Source organism: Patiria miniata, unplaced genomic scaffold (assembly GCF_015706575.1).
Source record: "Patiria miniata isolate m_02_andy unplaced genomic scaffold, ASM1570657v1 HiC_scaffold_16, whole genome shotgun sequence".
NCBI classification, from domain to species: domain Eukaryota; kingdom Metazoa; phylum Echinodermata; class Asteroidea; order Valvatida; family Asterinidae; genus Patiria; species Patiria miniata.
In genome coordinates, this window is record NW_024037054.1 from 15,186,052 (window position 1) to 15,213,980 (window position 27,929).

The 27,929-nt window shown below is 40.2% G+C and overlaps 1 protein-coding gene across 1 annotated transcript; it reads right to left on the reverse strand.

The window, feature by feature from the left end:
• Positions 1 to 8,654: 8,654 nt before the first annotated feature.
• LOC119723097 (E3 ubiquitin-protein ligase UHRF1-like) lies at positions 8,655 to 27,815 on the reverse strand. Its single transcript, XM_038193620.1, has 16 exons — positions 27,468 to 27,815; positions 24,679 to 24,939; positions 23,272 to 23,738; positions 21,846 to 22,014; positions 20,079 to 20,250; positions 19,192 to 19,378; positions 18,504 to 18,627; positions 18,155 to 18,262; positions 16,730 to 16,834; positions 16,089 to 16,195; positions 14,986 to 15,148; positions 13,573 to 13,710; positions 12,539 to 12,683; positions 11,690 to 11,829; positions 10,898 to 10,996; positions 8,655 to 8,972 (listed from the first exon to the last, which is right to left on the reverse strand). Exons 1-16 carry the CDS (start codon positions 27,618 to 27,620, stop codon positions 8,826 to 8,828), a joined length of 2,685 nt encoding a protein of 894 aa, XP_038049548.1. The 5' UTR covers positions 27,621 to 27,815; the 3' UTR covers positions 8,655 to 8,825.
• Positions 27,816 to 27,929: the final 114 nt, after the last annotated feature.

Genomic DNA, 27,929 nt, shown 5'->3' on the forward strand with positions numbered 1-27,929 from the left:
CCACGGAGAGTTAGTTTTTCAAGGTCACGGTCGACAAAACATGGCCCATTTGAACGAGTGTCAGTAGAAAACTTGAGCTAATTTGTCATAGATTGGGGCAAAGCGTTCTGCCGCCTTACAAAAAACTCCATATTGATCAAACGAAAAGAAAAGGGCAAACAGATACTCGAATCATACGTTTACGAACTTTCTGGCCGGAAAACTAACAATTTCAAATGTCCCGAGCTGCGAATTTGTCGACCATCTCCCACAATGCACTGGGAAAAATGAACTATCCGTGGCAAACTCTTGGTGGCGCACTGCATTGTGAATCGCCCGAATTGACTGATTTTCGCAAAGAAAGAGTGCTATTGACAAAATCTCGTTTCGTGATCAAAAAGTTGTACATGGAATTTCACAGTTTTGTCAAAAAGTGTAATTTCCACTGAGCTGAATTTTCAACAGATTAGATTTTGAATATTCTTCGTTGGATTGTGAGCGGTGTTGTTTTTGGAAAATGCACAAAATGCATGAAAAGCAAATGATCCTACATGCCTTTAAGGCAGCTTCATACTTCACGCAGTGGTGATGCAAAATTGACGTCATGAAACATCCGATGCGAAATTCGCTGGAGTTGAAATGTGTTCAGCTTTTGCGAATTCGCAGCGCGAAGATGACTTGTGACGTCACAAATTTAAGGTCATATTTACTTTTGCACTTAGTATATGAACCAGATTTTAGGCTAACTAACTGCTGACCAAAATAATATTTAATCAGTACCACCAGTGTTTGTGCTAATATTGATAATTTATACACAAATATATGTTTAAATTTATGTGTAGAGAAATCCGTAGTGTTGGGTAACGAACCATATGTTTAAATATGTGCAGTAACAAATTTTTTTTTTGTGATCTGTATTTTTTTAATCATTTTTTCATGGTGTTTGTCTAAATTGAATTCATTCTTTGTGACCACTGCGTTTCAGCAAAGAGAGAAATCACTTATTTTTTTTTAATTTTTACTTTAATGGGAATTTTTATAAAGGGTGCACACACAAAGATGAATATCAATGTGTCATCTTTATGGTCTTTAACTTTTACATGGGACAATCGATGTTACGAATATTCTCGATATTGGATTTCCGATATATATCAATTATTAAAGATTCTGATATCGACGGTGCTTAGTCCACACCCAGTAGATAATGTCATGTGACCTATAGAATTTGTGACAAAAAATTCCAAAAACATGCATCTTGGAATGCAGAAAGGTCATGTATAATGCAAGTCACATTGTGTGTTGACTATCTGGAGATAAATGCTCAAAACATGATGGGCAGGCTGCAGGGAATTTTTTTTTTATTGTTAGGCAAATTAGGTCCCCATGGACCTTATTTGGGAGTTGGCCATTTTTGTCGAGTTTCCTGAATGTATGTCATTAATCGTTAACTGTTGAATGGCATGGCGCCAGACTATTTCTGCAGGCACAATGCAGCCCCTACAGTTACGGAACAAGTATATGATTTACATGTACCGTACATGTATGTGTACATGTACACGTACTGGTATGTACATTTATGTACTGTACATGTATACAAGGCATAGAAAAACTGCATTCTGAACGCCCTAAAACTATTTTTTTTAATACAAGTTCAAGTTGTAGTAGTTGAGATGAAAGGCATGTCAGGGATGAATTGATAGAGGGAATGTTGGTTTTTGGACAATCATTTGGTTTTTTAATAACTTTTTTAAAAAGCTTTTCATGAAATGGTTTGCAAATCTATGCACTATTTGTGAATGCAGACGTACGTGTAGTAAGTCTGAGTCGTGGGTTTGAGTCCCATCTGAGTAACCGAAGAATATTTCTTGCAAGCCCTTGGACAAATTTATGAAATAACTCCCAAAGGGCGAAACCCATTTCAAAAGTCAGAGTTTTCTGCAGTTGTGTTTTTAGTGCTTTTGCTTCTGTGTTTTCAAGCACTTTTTTTTTATTTGTACAGCTTTTTGAAGTATTTTGCTGTCTTATGTAGTATACATGTCCCTGTGCAATTACTGTAGCCAAAGCAATATTTTGTTTTATTGGAAGGTTATTTTCCTTCATGTTAATGTCTAAACAAATTATTTTTTCGTTGTTAGAGGTAGAGTCGATATCTTGTGACCAAGAGGGTTTAAGACATACAATACATGGGAAATGCTGTGACTTGTTTGAGGGAATCAGACATTTCTAAAGATATTTTAAAAAGTAGAAGTAATAGACAAAGCAACAATAGGCTTTCCAAGCTGTAAGTTGGTTGCAAAGTAAATAGTATGCCATTGGGCTATAAAAAAAACCAAAAAGTCGATCTGTGGTCAGCGCGCGCGTCAATTTTGATCATGCGCATCAATCGTTTTTTCTTCAAATTTTCCACATTAGATACAACAGCGCCTTCTATTGCCCCACCACCTCAAATTTTCGTACCAAATAATGGGGAAGGCCACAAGGCAAATGGAGGACACCAAGGTATATGAGGACAAAAAACAAGCAAAATAGTACCCACCTTGTCTACAATCCAAGCTTTAAAAAAAAATTTAAAAATTAAAATAAAAAATCACGCGCATCGTCGCATCGATTCCAGAACTTTGGTCTGACCAGAGACCGACTATTTTTTTTTGGCCTAAGAGTGAATTTTTTGAGAATATGTACTCACAGCACAGGTCAGTGGGAGCAATTATACAATTTATATCTAGCACTATTTTTACTACATGTAACGTGACCAACAATAATGCACACCCTTTTTATAAAGCCCATTTTTAGCTTAACTTTACTGTATTTAAAGCTGACAGTGTTGGAGAAAAACATTGTAACTTTTAAAACCTAAACATTCATGTATTTAAATTACAAGTTTAGACTACTGGATTTTAATACTGCCCAGTTTGGGACCATATTTCAGTGGGACATGTTGTTTTCCTGTAATATTATAGAATAGGAAAAGTGGTGTCAGTGTAGTGTGAAATTTGGGCTCTTATGAAATACAGTGACAGACTCATTGGTTGCATTGTGTATGCTTAAAGGGAATAAAAACCAAGAAAAGCAATTATGTTCCTGTAGTCCGGTTCCCTGACCCCACTTAAGATGAACCGGCACAATTTATAGACGTCGGGGAATTGTAAGGTCAGGGAACCAGTCTAGCTGGCTTGTACCCGTTCGTAGGTGTGTAATCGATTGCAAACAAAATGCGGACTAATATGGAAAATTGGGGGCAGTGTTTGAAAAAACTTTTTTTTTCTTAAAAATAACAGCACGCCAGGTGCCACGATTTTACAGGATAATACACCGTCATTCACTAACAGTCCGTATTTCATAATAATTTGGTAGTTTTGATTTTTGATGTTTGCAAATGTTGTATATTCCCTTTAAGTGACAGGTCACGTGTGAAGGTTAGAGTCCATATACATGTAAGGTCAAAGAGACCAAATTTTGTAGGAGTCAAAATTTCATATAACACAATTTATTGCTGCGATTATGTCTACTATTGTTTACATCAAATTTGCAGAATGATTGACAAATTTTGGACATAAATACGAGTGGCCAGTGCCGTTGCATTGTATCTGTACTAAGGATTGTTGGGTTTTGCAGTTGGCCATTAAATATGGCCAAATGTGTAGAATATAATGGTAACACTGCACTCGAGAATTGTTTTTCTCACCATGTTTAACTGTAAAGATGTAAATAAATTTTACACATTTTTAAACAGTATCTTTTGATTTGGAGTCATTAATTGATGATGTCTGTATGTTCTGTACATTTCATCGTTGTGGGACGGGTCCTTTTGATTTAAATATTTGATAATATATACGTGACATCATGTTAAAGATTAATAGATTTAATCTTTGAAAATCAATATAAAATCAACCTCGAGAGACCTGAACTTAATTTTTGCTGGAATTGATAGAATAATCCAGGATCTCCATTTTATCTTGTGTGAGCCAAATCACGTGACCCTTCTTTCCGGTCCAAACCGGAAGCGTCTTATAATTTAGAATTGGAAAAAGATGTGAACTTGTTTTCAACAATGTTAGTCTCTGGCTAGGCTGTACTTCCCACAAAAATTATCTGTGATGTCATACAATTTTAGAGCGCCCTCTAGCGGCTGGTTGAAAAATGTTTGAAATGAATAATCAGTTAAAGGGAATATACAACATTTGCAAACATCGAAAAATAAAACTACCAAGTTTTTGCGAAATACCTTAATAGGATGTTGGTAAATGACAGTCTAAAGCATCCTGTAAAATTATGGCACCTGGTATACTGTCATTTTCAAGAAAATTGGTATTTTTGTATCAATTTCCAACGCTGATCGGCCGATCAGCGTTGGAAACAACTGGCTTTTTTTCAAATACTGGCCACAATTGACCATTGCACTTGTTTGCAATCGATTACAAACCTATGAACGGGTACGGGCCAGCTAGACTGGTTCCCTGACCTTACAATTCCCCAATGTATGTAAACTGCTCTGTTTCTTCTTATATGGAGTCAGGGAACCAGACTACAGGAAAATGATCGTTTTTCTTGGTTTTTATAGCATTTTCGAACCCAAAACCTCCAAAAAGTCAGTGTAACTATATTTGCTTCATATTTCCAACCCCCCAATTCCATCCATTTCTGAAAATTACAGCAAAAGCAAATGATGTATATTCCCTTTAATATGTGTGGCAAAGTTTGCTGAAACCACTTTATAATTGATGTATACATGCTAAGAACAAGTGGGGGGGGGGGAGATTGATGACGTCACCAGACAGGAAGTTACAATGAAAAGACTTTAAACCTTAAAAAATTGCAGAAAAATCAACCGCGAGAGATATAATCCAGATATTTACTTCAAATAGCACAGTAAGCATAGCTCTTCAGCTGTCTGGTAGTGACGTCACGATGCTTTCAAGTATTGCAATACAAGCAACCAAATATTTCTAGATTTAATCTTTGAAAATCAATATTAAATCAACTGTGAGAGATCTTATTTTACTTTTTGACAGGAATGGATAGAATAATCCAGGGTCATGTTTTTTAAATAATATTTGCAAAATCACGTGACCCTTTCTTCTGGTTGAAACAAGAAGTGCCTTGTAGTTTCAAATTGGTAAAAGATGTAAACCAGGGGTTTGAAATCTCCGCTATTTAGCGGATTTCCGCTTTTTTGTTCAGCGTGCCACATTTTGTTTTCCGTTTTTTTTCTTCCGATGGTCAAAATTTCCCCTCGCTTTTTCGCCCGCGCGTAAGCATTGATTTTATTTCCGTTTATTTTATTTTCCGCCGCCGCCGCCGAACGCACGCGATCCGCTCTAGTACAACATACACGTCACGGTAGCTCTGGGGTGCGTGCAAGCGAGTATTCAATGTTCATGTACATGTACATGTACATGTACATTGTACGTACGTGTGTACTACATGTACATGTATACGATGCCATGTTCATGCATTTTTCGCAGGTTCGGTTATTTACAGGTTCAGCTATTTTCAGCTATTTTTTTTGGACTCCACTCACACCCCTGGTAAACTTGCTTTCAACGATGTTAGTCTGTGGCAAGGGTGGGCTTTTCAAAATCTGACCAGTAACGTCATGCAATATTTGAGCGCACTTTGTTGGCAGGTGATCATGGGTCTTGTGGCGTAGTCTTAAAGGTGTATATTTTTAAGATATACATAACAACCATTGGTCCGATTCGATTGAAACTTTGTACATGCATAGTCAGGGACGTGTTATTGATAAGAAAAATATAATAATAATGCGGCAAAGCCCTTTGTTCTGTTGTTAACAGATATAGATCTCTAGTTTGATTTTTTTTTATTTGGTGGAATTATCTTGAGAAATAATAACCACTTCAACATTGACACAGTACAAAACTATATCTAATTTTTTTTTTAAATCCGATTAACTCTTTATTTACCTTTATAGTTTCTTATCTTTAAAACATTATACCAAATTTATCAAACTCCACAAAAACTCTGCATCTTGAAACAATCATGAGACAAAATTCATGTTAACGTTACCAAAATCACATTTACATGCGGAGCTGAACAATAACAGTGTTAAAATGCCAAATTTCTTATTAACGTGGACATGCGAGTAAAATGTGCATAACTTTAAACTGTCTAAATTGTCCTTTTCATGTGACCGCCCCCACAAAATGTGAACTCAGCAACGGTGAATTTCCGAGACATTAACATTGAAAGAACGAAGATTCTGATGACTATATTTCTCTTAGTAATATCCTACACTGTCTGCGATAGTTTGATATTAGGTTTGTGAAATCTTGAAAAAAAAAATAAAATGTCGAGTACTAAATTTTGTGCCAGTTGGTCACACCATATACTTGAGTTGTCACTTAGCCATTTTTCAAGAGACAGAAAAGCAAACTACACGGTCGTTTGTAGCAAACCGGGATATAAAGTTGATGTAACAGTTACTTGAAAACTGCTCATTTCTTCCACAACTATGTTGGGTCAATAAAAGCTGCTCTCTCCGTACTATTTTCTGATTTTAACCTGAAAATAATTTTTGTTTCTGAATTGCAATTTTTTTTGAGCAATACAAAAGTTATCTAGTTTTGAATGAGACATCGACCACAAAATCCATCCACGTTTAATTATGGAATAGTTACCTAACAAATTTCAAATTTATTTGCAACCCTACAATAATTGAGGCTTATCTTTTTGTGCAGAATGGGTGAAAATGTACCTAGCCCAAAGTTAAAGCATATTATCAGAGGGGTGAGTACATTCAAACTAGGACACGCAATAAGCCATTTGCGAATTATATTCGAGTGACGTCTTGTACCCTGACTTGCTTGAATGCTTGGCACATTTTAACTTTGAATTCTCCAGACCAAAGAGACTGTTGCTATACCACGTGATTCGGGGCAAGCCTTATGCTAGCAATTAACCCCCAGCTCTGGCATGGTCTGATGCCTTTGTGCAATTCTCAACCATTGTGAGCAATGTATTGGTGCTGAGCGTCTCTTACGTAACTATGCAAGAGCTTGCCCCGAATCATGTGATTAGCAACAGTGTCTTTGGTCTGGAGAATTCAAAATTACAATGTGCCAAGCATTACGAGCAAGTCAGTGTACCAGATGTTGTTCAAATGTAACTGGCAAAATTATGTACATGCCCACTCCAATTTTAGAGAATATTACAAGGCACCTTACAATAAAAATGTCATATCTGAGTATACTTAATGGCAGAAATATGTACAAGAAGTCATTTTCAAATATAAAATGTTAAAGCACTAATTACCAGATTTATTTATATTTCGCATTTTTATTTAAAAACCATTTCATGTCCATTGTTTTTTTTATTATTATAAACTGAGGTAACTTTACAAAAACACCGACTGACCGAAGTAAACAGTTAAATAATGCTCTGTGTAGCATAACAGTAAATGAAAAATATCAAAAGCTAACAGAATGTTACAATGTCATCCTACTATATATCCATCTATCTATTTAATAAAACCAGCGAAAAGATATTCCACACGTCAGTGTGAGCTATCGACTACCTTTGCATAGAAAAACTCAAATATACAAGTTGACGTATTACCCACTGTTCGTTTTGGACCGTGTCCGCGTAATGTCATTTCCAATAACCACATCATACATATTCATGAGCTGTCACATCACTGGCCAAATTCAGGTCATTCAGAAGATCGAGGCGTTTTTAAAAATCAGTGCAAAATCTGATTAGCACTATAAATATTTGCAGTTGAATCTTCCATGGACAGACAGAAACAACCTCATGGCTTTGTCAATACATTTAAAGTCCAATTTAAAAAATGCCCACGCTCGTTTTGTTTTATACTTGGTTTTTGCCCTTCGCCAATGTATGTTTTTAAACACTGTATATAGGGCAAGTCAGAATGATCTGAACCCAAGTTCACCTATTTTTTTTCGGTAAATAGAGTAAATAGAAAAAAAACACTGAGTGTTTCATATGAGTGGTTATTAACTTGTCTTCCACACGAATTTTGAATTTTTCAAATTAGTGGCTGTGCTGTGGAGTAATGCCATTTTCATTGAAGTGGCTCATTTTCCAGTCTGCACACGGAATTGGTTTTGCCGTTGTTAAATGTGTCAATAACTTCAAGTGAGTCAGTCACAATGACTAGGTTTTTATTTGTTATTAAACTGCTTCACATCAGTATGCGATTTTGATAAATTTGTTGAACCATGGAACCGTGGTCGGAGTGTTTTTAGCGTGTGTTCTTTGCTAGCGCTTTTCTTCAAAATGGTATAATGGATATACATGAAACTTGCACCAAATATGTCCAAAATACCAGCCCATAACATACCTCATTTGCACTTGTTTTGCTAATTGCTACATATTTTTAATAGTTTCTTTAATTTGGGTCCAGATCATTCTGACTCGCCCTGAGGACTTGCCATCGGACAACACCAAGTACACAGTATTTATAAAATATGCCGGCGAAGGGCAAAAACCTAATTTAAAATATAAATCTCCCTGACGCAAATTCCATCTTACAAAAAAATCTTTTTGTTCTCGGTACTGACTGAATTCAAATACACCGAATATTTTACACAGGGAATTCAGTTCAGAACCAAGAAGTTATCCTTTTGAAAAATACTGCATTTATCTTTAAGATTAGTCAGTTGTCTTCGTAATCTAGAAGCATGCATATCTGTTTTGTGCTTTCTTTGTTTTTGTTTTTTATTTGTGCATCCAGAAAAACACTAAACTATATAATAAGCCCATCATTTGCAAAAATTAAATCTAAATACTCTGCAGCAGCCTATCCCGCAAGCAACAGTTTGCAGCTTTATTAAAAAAGAATTATAAGGAATCTTTGTTTGGATCTAGCGACCTGCCTCATAGCCAGGGAAGAGTTCCTTGAGTATAGCCTGTAGCTCCTTATTGTAGGACATACTGTAGCCTTTGCCCAGCTCGTGACGGCAATACGGACACTGGTAGACGCTGGCCTTGAAAGAACGCTGAAGACAGGACTGAAATTAAGAAATTCAAGACCATCATCAATTACACAAATTTCAAGTAAATGTATGACTCGGTTTAAATCTCACACAGGAAAATGTTGACATGGATTGTCAAAATCTGGATGAAGAGCTCATCCGTGCCTGAGGTATTTATGATGGAATAAAAGTAGCTGCAACTGTAGCGAGCACATGAAAGAATTTCAAATGAGCATAATATAGAAGGATTCTGTCTTCTGTTGATGGGGAGAAGATCACCACAAAAAAATTTCACCATTTTTGAACTGTTATATCGTGTCATTGATACTGCAATTTCATTGGTCTAGAACGGCCACATGTCCAGTCGATAAAAATAACTGTTTACTTCATATACGCTGCGTCGCATATAAACTACCTCATATATACCCTGTCTCATATAAACTACCTCATATACACTGCGTAGCATATAAACTACCTCATACACACTGCGTCGCATATAAACTACCTCATATACACTGCGTAGCATATGAACTACCTCATATACACTGCGTAGCATATAAACTACCTCATACACACTGCGTCGCATATAAACTACCTCATATACACTGCGTCGCATATAAACTACCTCATATACACTGCGTCGCATAAAAACTACCTCATATACACTGCATAGCATATAAAGTACCTCATACACACTGCGTCGCATATAAACTACCTCATATACACTGCGTCGCATATAAACTACCTCATATACACTGCGTCGCATTTAAACTACTTCATATACACTGCGTCGCATAAAAACTACCTCATATACACTGCATAGCATATAAACTACCTCATACACACTGCATCGCATATAAACTACCTCATATACACTGCATCGCATATAAACTACCTCATATACACTGCGTAGCATATAAACTACCTCATATACACTGCGTCGCATATAAACTACCTCATATACACTGCTTCGCATATAAACTACCTCATATACACTGCGTCGCATATAAACTACCTCATATACACTGCGTCGCATATAAACTACCTCATATACACTGCGTTGCATATAAATTGCCTTGTATACATTGCGTCGCATATAAACTACCTCATATACACTGCGTCGCATAAAACCTACTTCATATACACTGCATGGCATATAAACTACCTCATATACACTGCGTTGCATATAAACTACCTCATATACACTGCGTCGCATATAAACTACCTCATATACACTGCGTCGCATATAAACTACCTCATATACACTGCGTTGCATATAAACTACCTCATATACACTGCGTCGCATATAAACTACCTCATATACACTGCGTCGCATATAAACTACCTCATATACACTGCGTCGCATATAAACTACCTCATATACACTGATTCGCATATAAACTACCTCATATACACTGCGTCGCATATAAATTGCCTTGTATACATTGCGTCGCATATAAACTACCTCATATACACTGCGTCGCATAAAAACTACCTCATATACACTGCATTGCATATAAACTACCTCATATACACTGCGTCGCATATAAACTACCTCATATACACTGCGTCGCATATAAACTACCTCATATACACTGCGTCGCATATAAACTACCTCAACAGTGCGCACGCGTGTAGGGACTGCCTACGCCACCTCATAACTGGAAACTGCAACCGCTCAGTCTCATGTCCGGCAAGAAAGCTCACATTTATCAAAGGTAGCGATGCAGCGATTTAATATATTTCTTCCTTGGTAAGTTACAAGCCTTTTTCTTTTTGACTTATTGGCACGATATATAACAAAACAACTGTCGACTGCCGCGATGTGGGATATGTGGTTTTTAATCCCCTTGTGAGGCCTCGGGGTGCTATGCGACCCTCGGGTGTTACAAACACTGTATCCCACACCAAAGCAGTCAATAATTGTTAAATGTTTACCATGAAAGACATGAGAGTCTTACCTTGCATATGTTGTGTTGACAAGACATCGTGATTGGCTGATACACCACCTCTTGACAACAGATGCAAGTAAAGGCCTCCTCCACGGCACTCAAGAATGTCTGCGATTGGAAGAAAAGAGAAATAGAAATGTGTTTGTGGACAAACGCAAGCTGTTTCAGATATTTGAAATGGCTCTGTGCGCGTGATGAACACTTGATGACGTCACTTCAAATGTCATCTGTAACACAGCATAGCATACGTACATATCAAGTTACAACCAAATCGAACATATAGTTCTGTACACATATACATGACATTTGATGATGACATATCACTGGAATAAAGTTTTGATTGGTCAATTTGAATGCAGTGGTGTTTGTAATACAACAACGGCCGGGCATAGGTTTATAAAACCTAGACAAGCTTGGCACGGCGTAGGCGTATCATTATACAGAGCGTGTGACCACAGCCTTTGTTTGCTCAATTCGCAGCATATTATTGTCGTGTCTAGGTTTTATTTATCAATGTCTATGACGCGACAACGGGTGAATGACCGAAGACCCGATATAGAAAGCGCCCCGCTGAGTGGTCAGAAACTTGAGGTCAAGAGGTTGTTGTCTTGCATAATTAATCAGCGAATCTGATCATAGCAAAGAGCAAGGGTCTAATACATAGACTAATCTTCACTTTGGACAAGGAATTTTTCTCGTTAATTTGGCAGATACGTTTCCAGGTAATTGCAAATGTCCCATTGTGCCTTTAACAAGACTTGTGCGAGCATTCTGCAATTTTGGTCCGTTTTGCTTCTTTACCTTGCCCGTCTTGATCTCCTTAGCGATCTCATCCCACACCTTCTTGTTGACTTCGTCCTCCTTAATCCGCTTCTTCATGTCAGCAGGGATCACCACTTTGGTCTTCTTGGGGCTTGAGGCTGGGACCTCATCCTCAGATTCTGCAACAAGTAAAGAATTTGAGCTTTTTTATTTCCAACCATCCTGAATCCTCGCAGATATTTCACTTTATGGGGAACATATTGTACATTTTTAACGAAAAAAAATAAAATAAAACCCCCAATTTTTAGATATTTTATAGAAACATGCTGGGCTATAATTTTCATCCAAGTCCGAATCAAGGTCACATGATTCACAAGATCAAATTCAAGGTCAAAAGGCTATACTTCAAACCACTTTGACATGAAAAATAATGGTAAATTTGAATTTCATATGATATAACCTTTCCAAAGAAACCAAGATTAACTACTTTGGCCCACAGGTTATTGAGATATGGTCATTTGAAAATTGGCGGTCACGCCCATTTTGACTAAAATTGCCACAAAACGGCAGGCGGTAACGCGAAAACCGTCGGTCCAATGGCGCTAAAACTGTCAGCTCTTTCAGACTAAATTACCCCATACACTAAATATTAACCAATTTGAAAGGGGCGGGGTATAAACTTTCAATTTTTCCGGGTGATTTGACACGGAATAACCCCGTATTCATTCCATGATGAATACAGTGAGGGGAAATGTTGGGTGATACAGGGAGTAACAAAGTTTGGGGCGGTTTGGGGCGGACAGGTTGCTTTCACCTGATGAAGGCAATTTATTCCACAGTCAACGTGAAAAAAAGACAAAATTCCAGACGTCAAAGAAGATTTCTTACCATCTCGTTTCCGCTTCCGGCCTTTGCCCTTGCTCTTTCGTTTCTTCCCTCCCTCCTCCTCAGTGTCTTCAGACTCCGTGTGTCCATTGGCAGCTTCCTTCTCCTTCTCCTTGGCGGCCATTGCTTCCAGGTAACCGTCAGGATACTGCCAAGACAGATACAAGCAAAGTCACTCGATTACAACCCATTTGCACCTATACATCACTATGTAACAATGTAATACTGATGAATCAATAAGACCATACAATACTGGGGCAGTTTGGGACAAGTACAGGGGGCAACAGGCAAGGTGAAGGGCTGATTAGCCCTCCTGCTATTTGACCAGTCACAGATAATCAAAAATTGATCATCTTCCCCTGCCATGCCTTTTACACAGGCTAGTCACCAACAGTCAGATCATGTTTCACGCAAGCACTGTGACTAGTCAAATTCAGTATACAGACAAAAGCAGGCAAGTGGTAGGCACAGCTGGCTTATCAATCACCTACAGTCAAAGCATAGCTGTATCAGGTTATGTTAACAGTCACAGTCAGTCAATCCTGCTTTACGTAGGCAGGGAGCTCGTAGCTGTTCAAAACAGTCACTTCACTGATTTGACTGAGAGGACAACATAGTGTATGTTTGCATAGGAGGGATAATCAATATATTTGGAGAAATAAAATAAAAGCAAAACTAGCCAAACCTCATTGCTCAAATACAGCCTCACTCATTTTAGATAGCTAGTTTGAATTTCCAAATTGTTGCAAGTACGACAGCCAACCATCGCTCGAAATTGAAACAAAAATAACACTTTTTTTTAAATGACTGCACACCAGTTGCCATGATTTCACAGGATGCTTGAGACTATTATTCACTTACACTTATGTAAGGTATTTCATAATAATTTGGTATTTAAAAAAAAAAATTATGTGCCAATGTATTTTACCTTTAAATTGGCTTGACAGAATGTTTATCAACGAATTGGAATTTCAAGTAAAAATGTGGACATGATTTATTGGTAAACATATAACAAGATTTGACAACATGAAGCATACCTCGAGTTTTAGACCAAGCCCCTTAATTCGCTTGACTCCTTCCTTGGACCATGGTGCAGCCTGTGGGTCATCTCGGCGCAGCAAGTACCTCCACACTAAGAAACCACTTCTCCCTGTCTCCGACCAGAACTTCACAACCTGCACCAAAACGTTTCCACGAAATGAAACATGCAATTCATTAAAATGCATACCTTAACCCCTAACCCTGTAGGATATTTTGGCTAGAAACCCGGCTGAACGCAGCAACATGCAACACTTGTCAAAACGACTTGTAAAAAGTCTCAAGGCCAAACTGCCTCAGAGTCCGTGGTCACCGCATGAAGCAGCATACAACTGCGGCGTTGTTCAATGGGACTAGCTCTCATTGTTTTAGAATTGGCCGTTGATGCACTGGTGTTGTTGGCTCAATGCAGCAAGGTCCCACAGACTTTTGGACCTGATGCACTGTGTTGCATCTGACAGGGTAAGGGCTAATTGGAAATGACGATAATTATATTTCACGCCTTCTAGAATCCAATACCTTGAACAAATCTTTTTTTTCTGTGAAAATGTCCTGTTATTTTGTCATCACAACATAATTTACATACTGGCTCTTTCCTCACAACTACCCAAAATATCACTTGTCCTTACAAAGTCGCTTTCTGGTTATAAAAAAATGATGTTTTTCCCTATCTGTTTAACAATTTCTGTTCCCTTGCGCAAATAAAATTGTTGTCCTGCATTTGTTTTGGTATGTGTACACCATTATAAAGACTGTAGCACTAATACATTTTCTTGTGCCTGCCACCCTGCAACTTCGGATTTTTTTTTATAAACTGGAGAAGAGAACGACATACAAACTCCACTTTGAATTTGAGTCATCGTCACTGATCAAAAGTACAGAGTACGTCTCACTCCTAATCTTTTCCGAAAAATCACCAAATTTCTGGGTGGAAGCTGTTCTGAAAATACTCATAATTGTGAGTAATTGAACCAGTTCACGCCAGAGGCCGTGATAACACGCACTGGCTGTTTTTGTACACAGGCACAGCTGCCGGGTTAAGACGTCCTCCTCCTGCCTCGACTTGCCTCCAGGTGACGTCTAAACATGCTAATCCCTCATGCCTTTTGGACACACACCTATTGGCCTATATTTGTACAATTTACGCTTCAGTGCAAACCCTGGAGTATTGAAACATACAAGGTTTTGGCAAGAAATATCGTACAAATACTGTTGAATTTACTCTTGCGAATCATTACTTGTGGCGTTTAGCTGTATATCAGAAGTTCGCTGAAAAATTTTCCCTTTCGGCAAAAATAATCCCGGCGCGAAGTGGTTAATAAAACCTAACCAATCTTTTGGACTGTCTCCTTCGATTACAATACCAATGGAGGTTATCACACCATTTTTTAGACATCCAATGACAGTATTACCTTATACAGGCCATCGTAGCGGTTGCCTTCCTCCGGTGCATATTTGGAGTGTTTGCGGCCTTTGGAGTTGCGGATGACGCGGACTGCCTTGCCAGCACGCCAATCCTTGGCTTCGTTGCCCTTCTTGGAGTCCAATGATGCGTTACAGTTTCGTGCAAGAGCCCTAGGCAACAAATAATTTCAACAAAATACTTTCAAATTAATAATACAATATTAACCCATCATCTGTACTGCCCCTGCCGCCCTGACTGTTACTTCCCATACCTCCCAAAACCCACCCCAACAATGTACAGTTTCATAGATTTTTTGGGGACTAAATACAAAGTATTACATTGTATTACAATGTAATACAAGTGCTAATAGTGCTAAAGGGTCTTACTTTAACACTAACAGTGCTCATTGGATGAAATACTGTTTAAATGTTTCCTCCTCCAATCTACAACAATTTAGGTTTATAAAGTTGTGAGAAATTGTCCCAAAATTTGGCAAGTATCTACGAGAAGTCGGCCTGGCAATAAAATCCTTTTTTTTTTTCTTTTTTTTTTCATCGTGCAACTGAAAAGTTGCAAGTTGAATGTGTACATTCATGGAAAGGGATCAAATCCTGTTGGGATAGTCTACAGGAATAACATTGCTACTGCTTGTTCCAAATCCTGACTCAAAAAGATATGTCAACAAAACATGAATATGACAAAACAATGTTGTAGTTGTATCCATCACAAGTCCTCACAAGTCCTCAACCCTAACTCCCAGCATGATTTACTAGGAACTATACCCATCATGGCAAATTCCAACACCATATGGGAAACTGCACTCACATATTTCTGACTTTGATTCGGGAGTGTGCCAACCCAGTGTAAAAGACTGTGTCAGTTTAGGGGTACCGTACCCATCCTGACAGATTCCTTTGGGGTTTGATGGGTTGGGAGAGGTTACGGTTAAGGAAAGTGAGAGGATATTCAAATGAGATGTCACAAAGGTATTGGTATTGTTCATCCTCTGTTTATTTATGACCAGACTTGTAAATGGACAAGTGATTCACTTGTGACCGAACTTGAGATCGACTCGACTACAACACTGTGACAAATTGCATAATGACTTACATGTTCATCTTGGTGAGTTTCTGGTCCATAGACTGTTCGGCTGTGCGCTTGTTACCAGATAGATCCCTGCCTCCACTGCCAGTGTATAGAAACTCATTGCCTCTATCCTGTACACAATATGATACAATGCACAAATTAATGGCACTTAGGAACATTGATAATTTAAATAACCATGAATACAACTAATTGAAGGTACCAAAAACCCAGTGAACTTCTGCCTCTTCTTCTTCTTCATTCATTCATTTTCATGATGATTTGATGAGTTGGGCCCAACTGTCCCTGTCGAGCATAGTGTTGGAAAGAGATGGACCACTCCGACCAGTTTGTAGCTCGATGAAATGGTATGATTCAATAGAAAGTAACCATTGAAGGTGGTTTTAGAAACAGGGAAACTCTTTTTTAACATGCGTTGCCAACGAAATCCACCTACTGGACCCAAAAATTGTGCATGTTTTCTCTAGGTTTTCTCAAAATGTATGGTATCCCCGGCCCTGGGCTGAAACGTCAACAGGTTAGTTTGCATGCATGCATTCTACTTAATATTTTGAGCAATTTTGTTGCTTCATGTGGGAAAAAATGCAGAGAGCAAATGATCCTATGTACGTGTAATACGTCATGTGTTGCGTATTGCCTAAACCTACCTCATCATCTTCATAGCCTCCTGCCAAGACGATGGAGTAGGCTCCTTCATCTTCCCTGCCATGGATACCGGCCACATGAGGGCGATGCACTCCTGCCTCACTCACCTGCACAATTCAATGCATTTTTTCTTTTTTTAATTAAGTCGCGTAGGTGTATACTGCATGCATAGGTACCCTCTCCAAAAAAGCAAGCTAAACTTAATTCAGGGATGTCTTGTGGACTCTGATATTTTGGCCTGAAATTTGAGGTACAGTTTAAAAGAAAAGTGCAAACACTGGTGCCAATATGTTTTTTACAATTTCAAAACAAACAGCCTGTTAACCCCTTAAGGACGGGGTGTAATGGGGACATTCCTCCACACATAGAGCAAGTGGCCCGCATGACTGCACAGCTTTTGTGTGGTAGCGGGACTGCACAAAAGCAGCAGCTGTGGAACTACCCACTAGCCGTGTGCCACGGTGTGCCACGGTTTGCCACGGTGTGCCACGGTGTGCCACGGTGTGCCACGGTGTGCCACGGTGTGCCACGGTGTGCCACGGTGTGCCACGGTGTGCCACGGTGTGCCACGGTGTGCCACGGTGTGACACGGTGTGCCACGGTGTGCCACGGTGTGCCACGGTGTGCCACGGTGTGCCACGGTGTGCCACGGTGTGCCACGGCATACCACAGCTGGCAACTGCATTCCAATGAGGATTAGCGGCCGCGGCCATGACCGCTTCCCGTGCGCATGGGGTTAATACAGTGGAACGTCGCTACACCGAACATCATCCTTAGCCCCCCGATTTTTGCGTACAAAACGTACCAAACATTGTTGTTGAAAATGTCAAGAAAAGAGCGATAAATGGCTATAACTTCCCAAGAATAGAAGGGGAAAGCCACCAGTGTAAGCTCAAAAACTGTGTAATTAGATGATTCAATAGTCGCACATGTTCAAAGTTGTCTTTCAGTAACTACCAGGGCGTGCAGACTGAAGTTCTGCTTACGGAATTGAAAAGATGAATGGACAAGTTTGGCGCATCAGCGCAGCGCATGGTATGTAAATGCCACTACGCTTTTAACAATGGTCAAAAGAGGGCGCCACTAATGTGTGAAAAACCACAAGCTGGTAAGTATCGGCTTAAAATCCCTATACCGAACGATCGCTATTACGAACAATTTCTGTGGATCCTGCGATGTTCGTAATAGCGACGTTCCACTGTATAGAAAAAAAGTCTTCTTTTTTTTTAAAACAAAACTGGCAATATTTAATACAGATATTTTTTCAAAACAGAAGACCTTACATATGTAATTTGCTTTAAAGTGGCACATCTACTTTCTTTAAAAAGTATATAAATGTAATTGAATTTAAAAAAAAACATTAAGATTTAACATACCAATTACAAAACTGGAAACCAGAAAATTGAAGTCGATAAGAGATTATTTACCTGGACTCTAAACTTCCAGGATTGGCCGACGTGGATACCAGGAATCTCTCCAAAGTGATTGGGTGGGACGATGGTGCAAACCTTGGTGCGTCCTTGGCAAGCCATTCCCTACATGAAGGAAACATAAGGAACAACCATGCACCTCTAAACCATGCACCTCGAAACCAGAAACAACTCAAACTTCTTCAAACATGAATCAAACGTTGCATTTTTCAGTAAATATGAATTCTCACTTCTCCCTGCAATTGGAGGTACGTAAACAGAAACGTGACTCAAATATTTTTGTCCCCATTTTTAATTTCACGGTTTTTAGTTTTTAGATGGAATTGCAGACTACTGGTTCACTCACCTTTCCCCAGTCCCGTTTGCAGTCGTTTTTTTGCGACGCCATCTTGGCTTTCTTCTTGCTGTGTTTGAGTTTCTCTCCGGCCATGACAACTTGAGATGCATCGTTCTTGCACAGGGGGCAATACCTGCAGTGACATCACAAACATACACATTTACCAATTTGCTGTCTATGGAACTGTTTTATAAGTACAATATGGAGTGCCATGTTCCAACGGTTACATGGTCCAAATGAAAACAAACATTGACAACTTTCCGACAGTGTTTTGTTCTCAAATTTCAGGTTAATTAATTAATAATTGTGCTTATATAGCGCTTTCCATCGTATCAACAATCTCAAAGCACTGTACAATTATTACCCCGTTCATCACGCCATGGTACCACGCGGCAGCCGATATCAGCGCTCAATCGGTCCTCGACCCTCACAGGTACCCATTCATACTCCTAGGTGGCGAGAGGCAATTGTAGTTAAGTGTCTTGCCCAAGGGCACAAACACCATGTTCCTGGCAGGGTTCGAACTCACGCACCTTGGTACATGAGTCAAACACCACAACCACTGGACCATGGCGTTAGTTTGCTATCTATGTTCTAGGCCATTTCTAAGAACGGAGCGTGAGATTGCATTCCCATACAAAAAAAATACAACCCAAGATAACACCCTGAAAGAAGCTACTACAACCGCAATACTTACCACTCTTCGACATCGGGGATTTCAGCCAGCGGCGGGTCCAGGCAGACAAGATGGAAGGCCATATCACATTCATCACACAGGAGTTGTCTGTCCGGGTCGTCCTTACCGCCACACACGTGGCACGCGCAGTGCTTACATTTACGCCGCGGGTTGTCCTTGCAGTACGCACATTCCGCCTTGTTGGATCCTGTTGCCAAATTGGAGAAACAGAAAGTAAACACTTACAAAGTTGAAAACAAAGAAGTTGACTGGAGCGGGGTTTGAACCTGCGACCCCAAGACAATGTACCGGTGTACAAATACGAGGCCCCCTTCAATGGAGAAACCATGTGTGCATGCTATTATAGACAACAACTGCCCTGTGACAGATTATCTGAACAATAGCTAGCACAATGCTTTCGCCATTGAAGGGGGCCTTCGCGACAGAACTGATAACGTGTCTGGATTGGTCTATGCCAAATGAGCTATCCAGCCCTGATTTAGCGGTTCTTCAGTTTGTCAATATCTTTGTTCACAGGTGATAAAAAAAAACAAGCTCGATTGGAAACAATTCGGAAGCTGCGGGCCACGAGTCACGTGATTGTGCCATGCAATTTCTGGAAAGAGTAGTGTTTTGATTAAAAAAAAAGTTTGACCCCAGTGACCCCATGATGACCTTTGACCCCAGTTTGGTCATGTGACATGTCAGGCTGGGATACTGATATTTTGACAAAGTTTGGTAGAAATCGGTCAACGTATGTACGAGCAATTAACAATGTCAACGTTCGTTACTAACTAACTAATGGACTAACGGAGAGACATGAAAATTTGTTGAGCTGCTATCCCGCAGCTAAAAAATGAGAAACAAACATCAACCTGATATTGAAATACAATACAATTAAATCGTACTTTTCACAGGTGAGTTTTCTCCGGTGAGTAATGCGGGGTCGCACGTCACCTCTCCGGGTTTCTCAATCTTGAAGATTTCGTCCGTCAGTCGGATGCGGCAGTCCTTCAGTACGTCAGCGTCGATCCCGAGTCTTATGCTGCCGATCAGCTCCTTGTAAGTTCTTGTCATTTTCTGCCGAGACACGGAATATGAAAATCCACCATTTTTGTAATGCGAACAAATGTTGGTGTCCTGAGCCCATCAGAATCCACCAGTGAGCCCATCAGAATCCACCAGTGAGCCCATCAGAATCCACCAGTGAGTCCATCAGAATCCACCAGTGAGTCCATCAGAATCCACCAGTGAGCCCATCAGAATCCACCAGTGAGCCCATCAGAATCCACCAGTGAGTCCATCAGAATCCACCAGTGAGTCCATCAGAATCCACCAGTGAGTCCATCAGAATCCACCAGTGAGTCCATCAGAATCCACCAGTGAGTCCATCAGAATCCACCAGTGTAGTACATATACCTCGTACACACCAAACATATAGCCAAGAAGTTAAACTATTGAGATTCTGAATCCATTAAAGTCCCCCAACTGCTCAATATGGAGGTATCCTGAATCCGCCGAAATCCTCTAAAACAGGGGTGCGAATTTTGATGGATTCATGTACGTTAGGATTAACCCTAACTCCCTAGCATGATTTACTCGGAACCACACCAATCCTGGCAAATTCCAACACCATATGGGAACCTGCACACACATATTTCTAACTTTGATTCTGGAGGTGTGCCGACCCAATGTAAAAGACTGTCAGTTTAGGGGTACTGTACCCATCCTGACATATTCCAACAAAACATGCCGTTGAGGTTTGATGGATTGAGTTCTGTTAGGGTGAAAGAATGTGTCCTCAATTTACAAAATCTTAAATCAGAGGTTACAGTGACATAAACAAAATTGGACCCCAAATTTATGGAACGACCCATTTTCACAGCGATCAAGATGCCATATCAGTATGAAATGTACAACTTTTTAAAGTTATTTTATTATCAGTGGTTTGCATGGACTTGTTCTATAAATAGTTCGATTATGCCAGGAATGTAATGAACCCACATGATATGAGATACACACTGGAAGAAATATGGCATTCAACTGATGCGAAAACCTATTAAAGGGTATAGTGTACCAGAATTCTTTGAAACTTACACATACTTAAAAAGTGCCTGCCCGAAAAAGTTGCATGTAAATAGAAGTTGCTTACATGACATTAGCCATAAACTTAGTTAGGACGTTAAACGATTATATGTTAAAGTAAAAATGTTGTTACATTTTCAGCGGGATGCTAGTTTTGACATGGAATTGTACAAATGACCTGGTCCAAACAATCGTATGTACGCATGACCACACTACTTTTTTTTAACTTGTGTCTTGGGAGAGTGTGCCCCAGTGGTTAGGGTTTGTGACTCACGATCAAAGGGCCAGGGGTTTGAATCCAGCTGCTGGCCTAATGTTGTGTCCTTGGGCATGCCACTTCACCCCCACTTGCCTCTCTCCACCCAGGAGTATAAATTGGTACCGGCATTAGCTGGGGAGTAACCTGCGATGGACTAGCATGCCGTCAAGAAGGCATGGAAATATTCTCAGTCGTTTCATGCTACTGAAACCGGAGATAAACGCCAGCCTGATGGGTCACATTGGCTTACGACGGACTTTACTTCTTTTCTTGCCAAATAATGTTCCTCACTTTTTTGTTTGTATTTTTCTATTTTTTCCGTAAATTTTACCTTGTCAGTGACCTCTACATCGTACCAGAATCCCCTTTCCTTGGGTTCGTCGGGGTTGTAGTTGACCATGACAACATCGTGGACATTGACGTCATCGTAATCAATCATGGTGCGGGCGCGCGGCCTCAGGTACTTACTAGGTAGCTCCAGTATACCTTGATCTTCATACCTGAAAGTACAACCACAAATGCATCATAAACTTTAACTCCCTAACCCTCTAGGGCCTTTTTGCTAGAAACCATCCTTAATCCTCCAAAATTTTGCACTTACGCTCAAATGAAGGATACCCAACGCCTCAATCCTTCAAAATCGTCAGACAGTCCTACCTCTTAAAATGCATTCATCTTCAATCCTCCAAAATCCTCCTCCTCTTCAAACACCATTCATCCTCAATCCTCCAAAATCCTCATGTTTTTTAAAAACTCCATTCATCATCAATCCTCCCAAACTGGGCAGTGCTATTGTATAGGATGGGCTAATTTTGGCACATTGCTTATACTGGACGCATGAACAAGACTTCCAGTGAAAAGCATTCTGAATAGATCGAGTGAAATTGTGTATCTTTGGGATCACTTTTACTGGGTTTGCTTTGTCTTCTTTTGTTGGGAACAATCCCTTAACCCTAACCCACCTCAATCCTCCAAAATCCTCCTGGCGGTTTTGGAGGATTCTAGAGGATTGAGGATGAATGGTGATTGAATCAAATGAGGATTCTGGAGGATTGAGGATGAATGGTGATTGAAGCACATGAGGATTTTGGAGGATTGAGGATGAATGGTGATTGAAGCACAAGAGGATTTTGGAGGATTGAGGATGAATGCATTTTGAGGCAGGACTGTCTGATGATTTTGAAGGATTTGGCGTTGGTTATCCTTCATTTAAACATGAGAGCAAAGTTTTGGGATGAGGAGGATTTTGGAGGATTGAGGATGAATGCATTTTGAGGCAGGACTGTCTGACAATTTTGAAAAATTTAGGCGGAGTTGCAAAATTTTGGAAAATTTTGGAGGATTTTGGAGGATTGAGGATGGTTGTAAGCAGCAAGGGCCTAGGGGGTTAGGGTTAAGCATGGTTCTTACTTCACGCAAAAGCAAGTGCGAAGCAAAATTCATGTCATCAACAATGGTAGACACACTTTGAAAATCCTCCATTTGTGAGAACCCATGAGCATACTCTTTGCACTTAAATTGTTAAGGGCCACAAAATCCCAACTAGGTGGCTGGGCTGTAAATTCAACTTAAAATTTCTGCTAAATCATCCAAAACTTTGTTTGAAGGATTTGGATTTTGACAACATCTATCCCCATTTCGACTACATCCCTGAAAGAAAAAGAGTAGTTTGTTCCATAATTATGCATGCAGGTAATCTTCTAACAACTGTATCATTCAGGCTATCGGAAAGTGAAGATTCAGGCATACTTATTTACCCTTCAAATTTCACGTGATAGATAAATCCGTCGCTGCCGGCATCTGTAGAAGTCTGCTCTTTTGTGGATGTTTTACCATCACATACTGCGCTGTCCGAGATGGCTGGCTTGACCGAAGGGTCTTCCTGAATGTCTGTGGCAAGAGCGTCACTAACACCATTAACGACCGGAACGGCATCCTTCCCGTTCACTAGTTCTCCTGTTTCCATGGCGACAACATCATCTTCTTGAAAGCCCTGCAACCTCCCGTTAGTTTCTGTGGTGGTTTTCTCAGCGTCATGGCCATTGACAGAGACGTCTTTGATATTGTGGTTAGCATCCACGTCAGAGTCTTTAGCAACGTCGTCTTTGCAGGCTGAGTTGTTGGGTTGTGCTTCTTCGGTCGTCACGGCCTGGGTAACCTTGACAATATCGGCTTCAAACCAGGCTCCGATGCTCAAGTCCAAAGCGTCAATCAAATCACCAACCTAAAATACAAAAATTGACACAAATTAAAATGTATGTTAGTTGTAAAAATTTAATGTCAAGGAAAGAATGTTGTAACCTGACACCACTTTTTTCTTCATATATCATCTCAATGAAGGTCATTCATTGCAAAAATGATGATAAGACATGAATCTCGGACTGAGAAACATTTCCAATTTTGTTAGGAAATACATAGAAAAATGTTCTTGACTCTCCATAGACTTTGTACACAACCAGTGAAGCGGCGCTAGGTGGCAATATTCTTTCTAATGTTAATATACCCTTCTGTTAGGGCATGTGGCTCTGGTTTTAGGAAAAGGGGTAGAAGATCATACACAGAAGACGGAAAAGTTTTTGGCCTTGTCACTTTTTTAACTGAAGTTAAAGGGTTCGGGTACTTATGTTGATTTTAACACCACTTTTCTCCAAACCGGCTCACACGGTGGCCTGCTAGGGCTCACACCGCGGCCTATTAAAGCTCACAACGTGGCCCCCTAAGGACCACACCGTTCACCCACTACGGCCCACACCATGGCCGGCTAAGGCCCACACCTTGGCCTGCTAAGGCCCACACTGTGGCCCGCTAAGGCTCACACCGTGGCCCGCTAAGGTGCACACTGTGGCCTGCTAAGGCCCACACCGTGGCCAGCTAAGGCTCACACCGTGGCCCGCTAAGGTGCACACTGTGGCCTGCTAAGGCCCACACCGTGGCCAGCTATGGCTCACACCGTGGTCCGCCAAGGCCCACACCGTGCTGCAGGCACACCGTGGCCCACTAAAGCCCACACCATGGCCCGCTAAGGCCCACACCGTGGCCCGCTAAGGCCCACACTGTGGCCCGCTAAGGCACACACCATCGCCCGCTAAGGCCCACACCGTGGCCCACTAAGCCCCATGATGTGGCCCGCTAAGTTCCACACCGTGGCCCACTAATACATGTACCTGATAGGTGCCCGTAAATTGGTCTTGTCTGCTGGTGGACGGCTTATCATCATCATTACATGCGTCGCTCAAGTTGCTGCCAACAGTGGAATGTTCGGAATCACTGGTCTCCGACACAAACCCACTGTCTGGTTTGCTACGGCTAGCTGGCTCCCCATCAGATGTGGTAGCTGGTGTAGCCACAGAGGCTGCTTTGATCATAATCTGAATGATGTCATTTCGGCCAACGTTGTAGTCGAACAATGTCTGTCCATCCACCAACTAGAAGACAAAAAGAATTAACATAAAGACACTCAAACAAAGCAGTCCATGTGAACTATGGCCAAATAAAACAAAATAGTTTCTGATCCTGGCATTTTGAGAAAAAAAAAGAGGGAGGCGGCTTTTTATTTTCCTAAGATGGCAGATGGACTCATTCATTTTCGCGATGCTTTTGCCAACACTTTTTGAGTCCAAAGGAGCCATCGCCCTTTCTACGAGATATTGAGCCTGCATGAAAACAAGGTGGGGGGAAGGGAAGTGGGCGTGGATGAGAAACTGTTTGTGGAGACAAGAAAGGTTTGTTTTGTTTGTAATAATTGGCCTAATATAACATAAGCCTAATCATAAAAAAAAATATTTAAATATCAATATTATAATCAATATCTTACAATGAAGTAAACTGCAACAACTTTTTCAAAATTGCAATTTGCCTTTTTAATTTTTTTTAATTAACAAGATTCGAAAGGAAAATATTTGGAAAAAATAATGACGCCACTTCAGCGGTTGTGTACAAAGTCTATGGAGAGTCAAGAAATATTTGTTAGTATTTCCTTACAAAATTGGAATTGTTTCTCAGTCCCAGATTCATGTCTTATCATTTTTGCAATGACTGACTTTCATTGAGATGATATATGAAGAAAAAAATGGCGTCAGGTTGCAACATTTTTTCCAAATTTTTTATTAGGCAGCACAACAAATTAATGGAAATGGGCAGGAAAAGATGCAAACCACACCCCCACACATCATGTATACATGTGTACGCTAAAATAATGGTAATCCTTACTTTTAGGACCCCTTTCCTATATAAGGTTAAAAGACTCACCAAAACAGCTGACTAAATGACACTCAAAAGTGACATTCTGATATTTCTTGACACATTTGAACATTTGGCAATGACACCTCTTGAATATCAGCAGGTTTGATTTTGTAGAAAGAGGGCAGGGTTTTGATTTATGAGGGGTTAAAGACAACGATGACAAACAGAAAATATATTAAAAAAGCAAGATGGCGAACTGCAAAAAAAGGTAGGAAAGTCACATTTTCTTTGAAAGGGCTTGCAAAATGATAGCTAACATGAGTTTGTCTGAAGAGAAAAGACTTCTTTAGCCTGCAAAAGTCACTTTGGTACTGGACAGTCATCTGTAAAAGACAGTTTTGAACAGCACTCGTACAAAATAGAGGTGTCCTAAAAGTAAGGATTACCAAAATAATTCTGTACAATCCTTTCAATCCCTTCACCATGCATGTTGACAATGAGTTAGGTATGTATACCGTGCCTGCAAGAAACACAACTTCATTGCGGCCCACTGCGCGCGGCCCACAGCATGCACAATTTCAGGGCCACACGTGCTGTGACTTATGTATGTTGTGCCCATTCTTGAAAATCACGCATTCTCGAGAATGGGCATGCACATTCTTGAGAATGTGCTTAATCTTGCTTAATCTTGGCAAAAAATAACTCTTCCAGATTGAGCGCACATTCTTGAGAATGCGCGACAAGATAACGGTCTTGTCGATGCCGAGCACCGGCTGCGCTTGGCAAGTCTAGCTGAATCCTCGTTCACTGATTCTCAATAATTATACTGTTGCAACGCAAGGCGCTGAAAAGTAGAGTGGATATGATAAGTAAAGGCGTATTGATATGGGGGGGGGGGGGGGACCGGGAAAAAATAAGAGACATAATAATACTAGTGCAAAGAATTCTGATTTTTGGGATAATAAAAGCGGGGGGGGGGGGGGGGGGGGGGGGGACACGCAAGAATGAATAATGTGAAGAATGAAATGAATACTGCAACATCCCATAGTGCTAATGCTATTTCCCATTTAAATTGCCACCAATTTATTGTTCACATCCCACCATAACGTCGCAGAGCTGGATTCTATCTAGTCAAAAGGGCAATTTTGGCAGCTTCTGGACATCGTTTTTTTTTTTCGTGGCACGCATATGATACATGCAGGGACTTGTAACTTGTCTAGCCTAAACAAAGCACTTCCCAGACTAGTTCCCAGTCCTCCGTTATTACAAAACTTCCCATAGTGGGCAGAAAAAAGCAATAATAACAGGTTTAATATGATTCAAATTATCGTAGTTATACGAGTACTTAAGCATAGAACATTTTCTTTCCTCTTTATATGAATTGTTTCCCTTTTAACCGCTATACAATTCATTTAACATAATTATGTCGTGCAATGTTTGTTAAGATTGGGCAAAATTCATAAATTGTGCACGTGATATTCCCACCCAATCTTAAGAATGAGCGCTCATTCTTAAGAACGCGTGCTCGTTCTTAAGAATGGGCGCTCATTCTTAAGAATGCGCGCCCATTCTCGAGAATGTGCATGCCCATTCTCGAGAATGCGTGATTTTCAAGAATGGGCACAACATGTACAATTTTCTAAAAATATTTATTTTTTAAAGTGCCATGCAGCCTACACCAGCCTTTACAAATTACATGCCTAAACCATTTTTTCCCTAGCAATTCGGGCCTGTATTTGCCGTTATCAGTTGTCCCCTTCCCGTGATATACCTGTTTTCCTCGATAAAACAGACGCTGTCGTTCTTCAGGGGCGTCAAACGGAGCCACCAGTTTCGGTCGCAGCTCCTCGATTTTCGTCAACTTGGACAAGTCGTCGACGCGGATGGACTTTTGACCATCAAACGAACGGACTTGAATCCACATGTCTGCAGCTCAATATGTTCTCAAGATCACACTGAACACACTAACTTTAATATTCAAAAGTACTGGTGGGTTGATTTTCTTCTAAATGCTGGAAATATTCAACCTAAACCGTAAGCCAACATGCACAAACGCTAGTCCAACTTTATCACATGCGACTATACCTTGTGCTTGTTTTTGTACGTATCAATGACATGTGAGTGGTGGCGGGAAACCCAGATGACCTCGGGTCAAGTATTTAAAGTTCACGCGTGTTAAGGTGTAGACTCTGATCAAGGCGTAAGTACGCCCAACCCAACCGGTTACATTTAA

Coding starts and splice junctions, on each gene's coding strand:
- LOC119723097 (XM_038193620.1), bottom strand. CDS start 27,620: ATGTGGATTCAAGTCCGTTCGTTTGATGGTCAAAAGTCCATCCGCGTC. Junction 18,628..19,191: donor ATCCCCGATGTCGAAGAGTG/GTAAGTATTGCG, acceptor ATGTCACTGCAG/GTATTGCCCCCTGTGCAAGA. Junction 11,830..12,538: donor CCGGAAGCGGAAACGAGATG/GTAAGAAATCTT, acceptor TACTTGTTGCAG/AATCTGAGGATGAGGTCCCA.